Source organism: Macrobrachium rosenbergii, unplaced genomic scaffold (assembly GCF_040412425.1).
Source record: "Macrobrachium rosenbergii isolate ZJJX-2024 unplaced genomic scaffold, ASM4041242v1 13895, whole genome shotgun sequence".
In the NCBI taxonomy this organism is placed as follows: Eukaryota; Metazoa; Arthropoda; class Malacostraca; order Decapoda; family Palaemonidae; genus Macrobrachium; species Macrobrachium rosenbergii.
In genome coordinates, this window is record NW_027100721.1 from 1,486,679 (window position 1) to 1,497,722 (window position 11,044).

At 37.2% G+C, this 11,044-nt stretch overlaps 1 protein-coding gene across 1 annotated transcript; it reads left to right on the top strand.

Annotated features, from left to right (window-relative positions):
- The first annotated feature begins 5,252 nt into the window (after positions 1 to 5,252).
- Positions 5,253 to 6,029, top strand: LOC136837930 (uncharacterized). The gene is made up of 2 exons (XM_067102801.1): positions 5,253 to 5,394; positions 5,623 to 6,029. Exons 1-2 carry the CDS (start codon positions 5,253 to 5,255, stop codon positions 6,027 to 6,029), a joined length of 549 nt encoding a protein of 182 aa, XP_066958902.1.
- The last annotated feature ends 5,015 nt before the right edge of the window (positions 6,030 to 11,044 follow it).

An 11,044-nucleotide genomic window follows, 5' to 3' on the forward strand; every position in this document is an offset into this window, starting at 1 on the left:
TTAATCCAGGCAATTCTTAATTAGTTCATCATTTCCCTTTAGGTATCTTTTGAATTAGATATAATTAATCCTTGAGTTATCAGCCAATGGTCTGCTTTTTTATTTAATTCAAGGCCACTTTTGCAATTTATGATATAAGTTAGACAATCATCTTCTTGAATTAGGGATTTTGAAAGTGTGTAGATTTCATTTCTTATTTTGTATTTTAAAATATAAGAAACGTTAATTTTTGGTAACAATAACATTTCAGTTTGCACTAATTCCAGACGTAAATAATGTTATATTTGGGCGGCCGAACAAACAGACTGATGCCACAAAAGCAAGGAACATCTAAAAATCTCATGGGAGGAATATTCCTAAAAGAAATTTCATTTATTTCTTCCTCTTTAAAATTTGTGAGATATCTCCTAAATGGAGATATCTCACAAATTGGTAATCATCATGTCATTTCATCAGTATTTTAATACCAGGCAGCTGAGTATATAATCAAAGCATTTCACCATGACATAACTCAATCTTTCGTGAAAAATATTTTAGGGTGATTTCTTAACCTTTGCTCTGGCTATAAAAGACTGAAGCTTGAAATTATTGTAATGATCATACTTAATTGTACAATTCAATTCATTTTCCAGTTTTTTACCTATGAAATAATCATAATATTTTCGTAATAAGTACATAGTTATCACAGAAGGAAATAAAATGAGGTATGTGAAAACACTACAATTCTAAATGGAGAAAAGAAAATTATTAGCAAGCAATTATAAATGTAAATGTTATATAACTGAATAAAAAAATTGATACCTCATAATAAGAATTTGGCATTTTAATTAATATTACAAATCTAATCATTTCTAGGCAATGAAATTAGATGGTTTTGGCTCAATGCTTATTTTTGGGTCATACCGTCCAAAGGATCATAAGCATTTAAATTCAGCAGAGATCATGCAATAATTCCGTTAATTTGTTAGCCCACAATCAACCATTTATTGGCAAAAGCGAACAAGAGACCGAAGGACAGACAGAAAAACACACACACAGAGAGAGAGAGAGAGAGAGAGAGAGAGAGAGAGAGAGAGAGAGAGAGAATACAGTTCTAACAATGTTATAATTCTTCTCACATTCCAACATAAAAACTAATTTATTTTGGAAACATAAGGATTGCAATTAAAACTTGCGGGACACTTTAGAGTTGTGAATAATAAGAGAGAAAGGGATATGATGTTAGATGTTTAAAAATCAATGAGCGAGACAGACAGCAGATAGACAGAGAAGGGGATGCTTCTTTCTTTTGATAATGATTTATTTTCATATGTGGAAATAAAAGCTTTTCTCCATCAAAACTAGAGTCTCAGTAGAGCTTGAGCTGGCGTAGCCATTTGTGGAAATGTAATAAAACAGAAAATCCCGTGGTTCTATTTTGTCTTTTTCTTCCAGTCTAACTGCTTTTACTTCGTTTTATTTGTCAAACATAGTACGAGATTTTGATTACCTTTACTCTGTGAAAGTACAAGGTCCTTCATCGGACTGCAATTCAGATGGCACTTTAGTTGTGTTGTTTTTGTAGTAAAATAAATTGTTGGATTTCATCCTATTTTCGATCTTCATTTCTCATCAGATTCCTGGAGTTCCACCAGGACGTTGGGATTGGAAAATTAATTGTTTTTAGTAATTTTCAAAATAACGATGAGCTCAATCTGTTGAAAAAGTCACCCTACATATCTGTCACCCATTTTTGACCATCCGGAGATATTTTCTTTTCTTGTGTAGTCTTGCTCCTATATCAAATCAATTCAGATATCCACTCAAGATATAATTTATTCTCTCAAACAAAAAATCAACTAAAGGCGATTTTATTCTTTATTTACCATAAATATCTTCAGGTGCTTAAAAGAATTACGAGATTCTGAAAGGGATAATAATTTATGAATAAATGTTCTCAATAAGCGTCAGCTTTTCTTTGATTGATAGAATTTTTCAATGTAACACTGAGGAGCACTTTCAATGCTCATACTTACATGAGGATATCTCATGGCTGCTCTAGAGAAAAATTTTTATTCCCTTTACGAACAAAATTCTGGAATTCATTGTAGGGCCCCGATTGGGGCATCGAGGCATCCGTCTGCCAAAACAAGATCGACAACTTTCAACAAAAAACACAAGCCCAAGACGATCGGCCACAGCTATCTTTGTCATGTATATTTAGAAGTAATAATAGATCATGTGTAATACCATAAACATTTCTAAACGTAAAACTTTTCAAGCTATCAATCTATATGTAATGGAGAACTTTCCTTATTTGTAAAAAGAATTATTAGCTGTTTTCCAATGTGAGAAAACACACCTGATTGGAAATTTATGTCTTTCTTGCGCTAAGGTTAAGTACTACTTTTCCACTCGCATTACTTTATGTCTTGTCAGAAATTTGTGAAAATAAATGAGTAGTAAGTACCGAGACACTGTTTCTTACTCATCCTGTACCTACACTGGTGACCCGAGGATGACCTACACAGCCAGCCCAACCAATATAAGGCCATAGCAGCATCCGTCCACCTGCCTCCATTCACGATGCACAACCCAGAGGCTTGGGTTTTCAGGGTGGAGACCATCTTCAGATCCAAGAAGATCATGGCATCATCATGCAAAGTCAGTGCTGTCCTTGAGTTCCTGCCAGACGACGTATTCGAGCAAATTGGAATGGCTAGCCAAACAGCAGACCCCCATCACATATGAGATGTTGAAAGCACAACTAAGGTTGTCTTTCAGCATGCCCCCTGCCCTCAGAGCAAGGAAATTCCTAGACGATGTGGAGGCAGCTTTAGGAGACCAGCGGACCCCACAAGTATGCAAACAACTACTGCAGTTCCCATCGCAGATGGTCAACGAGAAATGACATTAGATCTGGTGAGAGAAGTCCTCGTAATGAAGCTGCCTTGCAGAACTGTTCTCGCAATACTAGACTTGTCCACAATGCACCTCAACGAGTTCTGAGAATGGTGGACGCAGTGCACCTGGCCCAGACATCATTGGAACCCTCTCAGCCACCTGTAGCAGCAGCCACTCTTGAACCACAGCACCAAAGCAGGACAGACAAACACAGCGAGCCAGGGGACCTCTCTGCTTCCGTACACCATTCATGATACTACAGGAGGGAGAACAAACTCAAACACAAAAAAGAAGAGCATTCAAAGGGCCTATGTTTCTTGCACTGGAAATTCAGGATGAGGCCTAAAAATGCGAGAACGCCTGCCTGCTATCAAAAAACTTGCAAGAGGGTCGCAGTAGCAGCCCAAACAGACAGGGCAGACCGGCTACCTCGTAGGAGTAAACAAGTCTACCTTTCATTGTTTTTTTTACAGGTACAGACAAAAACACTCAATCTGTTTTTACGCCAATTAATAAACATCAAACACACAATTCCTCATCGACACAGGTGCGTGCAAGTCGACCGTGCCAGCCAACCTGCACAAACGCCTCAAATCCACCCCCAGCACTCTCCAGGTATCCATTGCCAGAGGTGCCCTGTTCAAGATTTATTAAAACCGAATGATAAACTTATCATTCATCAAACCATACACCAGCAAATGTTACTCCAACTAAGACCAATGATGTACTAGTGGATGTAGCCAGACACCAGCTGGTTCCAAGAGATGGCCCGATAGCTCCCATCATTCCAATAGCAGCAGCAAAGAACACAAGGGGACCAGAGATCTGTCAACTCCTTAAGGAATTCCCTGAAATATTTCAAGACACCCTCCTGCACAACCATGCCAGCCCTGCAAAGCATAAAGTCAAACACCACATTGTCACCAAGGGGTTCCCCAGTCCATGCACGCTTCAGATGTTTGACCCTGGACAAACTGGCATGCAACAAACAATTATTCCACAACATGGAACAGGTAGGAATTTGCCAGAAAGCTTCCAGCCCGTGGGCATCCCACCTCTACATAGTACCTAAAGCAGACGGTACATGGTGGCCCTGTGGCGACTACAGATGGTTCAATGTCATGATGGTACCAGACAGGTACCTCCTGTCTAACATCACTGACAAAACCAACCAGTTGGAAGGAGCCAGAGTATTAGAGTATTTACAAAAATTGATAGAGGAAAGGTCTGTTATTAAAGCAGTCAGTAAACATCACAAAGCTTTTACCTTGTTCCTAGATACTGGTAGTCCTCGTAATTTGTTGGATTTAAAGGGGTACTACCAGGACTACCAGGTCCTGGCAGCAAAAGAAGACAGAAAAAACAGCCATCATCACCCCCTTCAGGACATACACTTTCAACTACAGCTGTTTCAGCATCCAAAATGCAGGAGTGACTTTCCAGCGACTTATGGACAGAATCCTCAGGGAATTAACTTACTGCATCATCCACATCGACAACATTCTAATTTTCAGTCCCAACTACAAGCAGCACATCAAGGATGTAAGGCAAGTCCCCAGAAACTAAAAGAATTTCTTGGCCATCAAAAAAACTCCAAATAAATAAAATCCCTGCCGATGAAGATCCAAGCCCTCTCCGAATTCCCAAGGCCAAAGAACATCAAATTGCTCTAAGAATTTGCTGGCATGATAAACTACTACCATCGTTTTAAACCCAACCTTGCCGAAATAATGTCACCTTTATATGAATATTTAAAAGGAAAACCAAAATCATTGACTTGGTCTGACAAACAAGAAAAAGCTTTTCAGTTAGTCAAAGTGCACTTAATTCTGCCACGCCAACCACACAATGTTTCCTCTCCCACAGGTCCCTGATCCTGACTACTGATGCCGGTAACACAGCAGTGGGTGTGGTACTTGAACAGGACACAGGTGAAGGTCATTGTCTGTTGGCATTCTTAAGCAAAAAGCTATTGGCAGCCGAACAAAAATACTCCATGTTTGACAGAATTGCTAGCAGTCTACCATGCCATCCGACATTTCCGGCACATGTTAGAAGGATGGTAGTCTGTAGTGCAGACAAACCATTATCCCTTGGTCCACACCTTCACAAAAAATGCAGACTGTTGGTCGGCTCGTCAGCAGCACCACCTGTCTGCAATATCAGAATACTCCTGCAGGATCAGATATTTGAAGGGCTCCTCCAACAACATTGCAGACATCCTATCCAGAAACATTATCAACACCGTCCAGATTGGGATATCACATCCTGAGATAGCAGCAACCCAGAAGGATGATGTGGAACTTCAGTGACTCCAGCAGGAAAATCCCACCCTCATGTGGAGGGATTTCACAATAGACGACAAAAACATGACCACCGCCTGTGAGACAAGTACCAGGTGGCCTTGCCGCTATTTACCCTTGGCATTGAGGAAGAAGGCTTTCAATCTCACCCACGGCTTATCACACCCATCAGGCCATGCCCCACATCCAAAGTCACAAGGCATACAGAGTCAGGGATAGGGGGCTTCAGCACAACTGATCGTTGCTCCGCCCACATTCATGTCGACATCGTGAGCCCCCTACCACCCTCTGAGGGGTACAGATACCTCTTCACAATAATCGACCAAAACACCAGGTGGACAGAGACAATACCCATCGAGCAGCAGAAGGCCGAAAATTGTGCAAGAGCATTAATAAACTGGGTCAGTCATCACGGAGTCCGACAATACATCACCAGCGACCTGGGGGGCTAACTTCACATCCTCCCTTTGGCACTCCCTCGTCACCAGTCTTGGAACAAAAGTAAATCACACAGCAACCTACAACCCAGAAGCAAATGGCATGGTCGAACATCTCCACCTCTCCCTAAAAGCAGCTCTCACCACCAAGTATCAAGACGAAAGATGGAGAAAAGAGTTGCCGTGGATTTTACTGGCACTAAGAACTTTCCCTCACTCAGCATTCAACGCATCGCCAGCAGAAGCACTCTACAGACAGTCGTTGGCAATTCCTGCAGATGTCCTTCAAGATCCAACACAACCAACAACCTGCTCTGGCGTCCGTAGAGCGCTGGAACAAATCATGCCAGCAAAAACAACATACGAGTCAGCAAGAAAAGCATACGTCCTAGAAGAACTGGGCTAGACAAATTTTGCATTTATCAGAGTAGATGCACACCGGAACCCCTCTTTCTCCCGCCTACTCTGGCCTTCACCGAATTCTACAATGTAGAAGTGCTGGCAGATGTCAGTAAAAGGGAAAACTACATTAGTCTCAATTGACAGATTAACCAGCTTACATTCCAGACAACGATTCATCTCCATAAGTCGACTTTTTTGGGGGGAGTACTGTAGGGCCCAATGGACCCTCTGGTCAGCCACCTGTAAAACAAGATCGCTAACTTTCACCAGAAAACACACGCCCAAGACAGTCGGCAGAAGGTATCTTTTTCATGTATTTTCAGAAGCAATAGTAGATCATGTGTATAAACAAAACCATTTCTAATGTAAAATTCCTCAAGCTATCGAACCATCTGTAATGGAGAACTTTCCTTATTTTGTACAAGGAATTATTAAATGTTTTCCGGGTGTGAGAAAACACACCTGACTGGAAATTTATGTCTTTCTTTTTCCAAGGTTAGGTACTATTTTTCCCCTCGCGGAAGCTTATGTCTTATCAGAAAGTTGTGAAAATAAATTAGTAAGTACTGTCGTCCATACAGCATAATTAGAAATATATTGATGATTCTCACTAATTTTTGTGTTTTACAGCAGTGAATATGCACTTTGAAAGTCAGGCTAGAACAAATTGCAGTCAATAGATTATCAATATATGAATGTTTCTTTTAATGATAATAGGGCAGCCATTTTATAATGATGAAACCATTACCATTCTGTTGACGCAGGGTGTTAAATGCAGTAGCTACTGCTAAACCGATCCTCTACCTACCTCAAAAAAATAAATGCATGAAAAAGATGCGGATTAGAATCTTGTCCAAAGTCTAATCACCAATTCATCCAGTTTACTGAAATAGAATCAATACTTCTTTAAGATATCTTGTGGACAGACAGACAGTTAAACAGAAGGACAAAACATTAAATAGATACATGGGTTATTAAGTAATTTCCCTTAGAAACTTAAAAACAAAATCATTCCACTGAGGATCGCCATACATACAATTTAATATCTATATCTTGAAATGCCTGATGTCTATGGCATAAGTTATTTCAACTTCAGAGGTTCTCCCAATATATATTTACGCATTTTGATTATAGAGTTCCGCTGTTTTACTTCTGTTTACTAAGAATTCTATCAATCGTTTCCCTTTAAGAAAGACATAGTAGTAGGCTTTCCTAACCTGCTTGCTCTGTCGGGGGGAATCCCTAAGCATATGAAGAGAGAGAGAGAGAGAGAGAGAGAGAGAGAGAGAACATTTTGTTTAGTACTATGCATGCACATGTTTTTTTTCAAATTCCTTTTTACCCTTTAGGAGTGCGTGCTGACCTTAGCAGATGTGTCCATTTACAGTCTGATAGACTTGAGTAACAGTCTGGAGCAAACTCAGACCCAGCAACTGTGATATATATATATATATATATATATATATATATATATATATATATATATATATATATATATATATATACACACAAAACACACACACACACACACATATATATATATATATATATATATATATATATATATATATATATATATATATATATATATATATATATATCTATATACACTAGCTGACCAACCTGGCACTCTCTCTCTCTCTCTCTCTCTCTCTCTCTCTTTCCTGTTAAGATAGTTGCTTTAATTACATTGCCAAAATTTTTTACTATTTTTATATTTAACCACTTCTCACCTCCCATTCCTATCGGGGATGAACTTGGACTTAAAGGGCATCAGGAGTGTCATTATTCATCTCAGCCATCTTGAGAACTATGGGTTAAACACTGATTTCTGTCATATTTGACATTTTATCTTCTGCCCCTTCTCACTCCCCATTCTTATAGAAGCCAAACTTGGACTTAAAGGGCATCAGGAGTGTCACTATTCTTCTCAGTGACCTCGAAAACTATGGAATAGACATTAATATATGTCATTTTTGGTTATTGTTACATGTCACCCCGCTCCCCACATCCCAAACACCCTCCCCTGGGTGCAAGTGATATCTTACCTCCACAGTAGTTTGGTTGAAATTGCTCAGTGCATTTCAGAGTCATGCTGGAACATACATGCATACATACATACATAAATACATATATATATATATATATATATATATATATATATATACGTATATACATACATATATATATATATACGTATACATACACATACATATATGCATGTATATGTAGGCAACAGTTGTTAATTATGAAGGTTTCGCTGAACGATAGATGACTGTGAACTTAACAGTTTTGGTATTGGCTCTTTCCAATGTTCTCTAGTCACTCTTCACTTCACTCTTCGAAGTTCGTAGAATTGTAAAAGAAAACCACTTCTTAATAATTCCTTTTATTTTTGTCTCCACAGCGAGCTTTCGGACTGTATTTCTTCCATAATCATGCCAGACTAAAATATTTACATCATTTCATGACTAAACATAATAATTACAAATAAGTAAACAAGTGGCTAAAATATTACAATTGCCATGGAATTATTGGTAACATGTAACAAGTTAAAGAATGGGTAACTGTCAATGGTTAAAACAACAGCAAACCTTACAAAAACTTGGGTGTTTAATAAATCAAAAATAAACATATATATATATATATATATATATATATATATATATATATATATATATATATATATATGTGTGTGTGTGTGTGTGTATTTTTATGTATAGAAATAAAACTAGAAAATGTTCAGCATTTCGCTAGAAAAGAAAGTCAGTACTTAAAAATTTTGAGAAGCCTCTCGCATCCTTCGTCCTGAGAATTCAAGGAAGGTTTCATGTCTTTTATTAAGACAGCTTCTGTCATCCTTATGTACTCCACAGAACTATTACTACATGAAATGTTTACACATTCAGTAAGCTCTCTTTTCGTTACCTTTGTTTTGCCATGGAAGTCTACAATGCGATATCTTATTAATCCTGTCTGTGTGTGTGTGCATGCAGGAATGCCGATATACCACGTGATGAATGTCAGGAACTCCCCCTAAAGCTGGTCTATTGCGAATTAATATGTTTTTAATTTCTTATTTTTATAGTAAACCCTGGGAAAGACATTTGCGACTTTCATTAACCGGTTGAACATGATTAAAATCAATCTTTTTCAGCAGCTTTTTTTCTTCTAATTTGTAGCAAATTGACATTTGTCCTTGAAAAAAAGAGTTCATTTATTTGTTTTTCTTCGCCAGTTGGTAACGAATCATTTAGGACAAATTTATTCAAAAATTCTTTCACTTTCAACTATTACTTCCTAAAGAAAGTTATTATTTGTTAACATTTGTTTTATTCTGGTAATTTCATTGTGGAAGGAATCCCAGTCACTGCAAACCTTACACCCTCCATGTAACAATGTCTTAATTACACCTATTTTGTATTGCAAATACAAGTCACCGTTAATATTCCTAAACGGTGTTTTTGTTGTATAAAGTTCCAAAAGAGTTTTCAGCGTTGCAGGCGGAGTGTCAGGAGCAGCTATTTCAGGGTGATGATACGCGTTCTCCATAATTACCTTTACAGCCTCTGGAACTGGAACGTTAGTAAACAGACTCTCAACGTCTAATGAGGCCAATTTCCCTGAACGTTTTCTATCCTTCAAAAGGGCTACAAATTCGTATGTGGATTGAACTGCATACTTTTTGGCGGATATATCTTTTCAGAGAAATTGGCCTCATTAGACATTGTTAAAAGAAATCTAATATATATATATATATATATATATATATATATATATATATATATATATATATATATGAAGTATATATATATATATGTATATATATATATATATATATATATATATATATATATATATATATATATATATATATATATATATATATATATATATATATATATATATATATATATATATATATATATGTGTGTGTGTGTGTGTGTGTGTGTAATGTATATATATATATATATATATATATATATATATATATATATATATATATATATATATATATATATATATATATATATATATATACACTTCAACACCAGAGCACAAGCTCTCAAAATCATACTTGTAGGCGTCAGGGAAAGGCCTCCAATACGGTTTGATAGGTTATTCCTAATGCCGACGTTTCGCAACTACAGGGTTGCATTTTCAAGGTGTTGTAAGTGACAACTGATGATATATTCTTTATCACATTCGTGGAGTTGTTGCCAAGAAACAAGATAATAATAATAATTTCGTTTTTCAGTGAGTGAGAAGGCGAACCATTTCGCCATCATATGTTAGAAAACATTTCCATCTCCCTGGAAACGTGGCCAAATCATGCCAACTTGGGTGGCATTCCGTCACCCTCGTGCTTTCTGCCACAATTTTTCAATGAAGTCTTCGGTGTTCGTTCCTTTTACAGCTTCATGATGATGAACACGACGGAAAAAATAAATTCATGGCTGCATTCACGCAACTAAAAATGTAGTTTTTTGACGAAGTGAATTATGATGATAATTATGGGAAGGATGAAAATCAATGAAATTAGATGAAGTGTAGAGACTCAATTGAGACAAAACGGCTCTCCTGTTTCGTCTCATTCGAATATGAAAAATTTGTTTTACCAACTGAATGCCTGAAAAGAATTAATTTCTGAAAAAAATTTCGAGTGTTAGCTAGGATAGCAGTGTTAGCTACAACAGAACAAAATCCATATCCATAGTCCAGTGAGGTAAGTAAATATGATAAAAACGAAGAATTTAAACTAAAATTGAAGCTTATTACAACGTGATATTCAGAATGTGTCCCATTCCATATTCCATCACCTAACGCACAATTTTTTTTATGATGGAAATCAATTTCGTGGTTGGTAAATCGATTAACTGCTGCCCAGAGCAATATCAGATGATCAGCAAAAGGAGAAAAAATCCTGAGATCTACGCTGAAAATGTTTTCAAAATAAACATCGTCGCAACAGCTTTCATCACAAATCTTGATGTTCTTGGAGATATTTCTTTCAGCTTT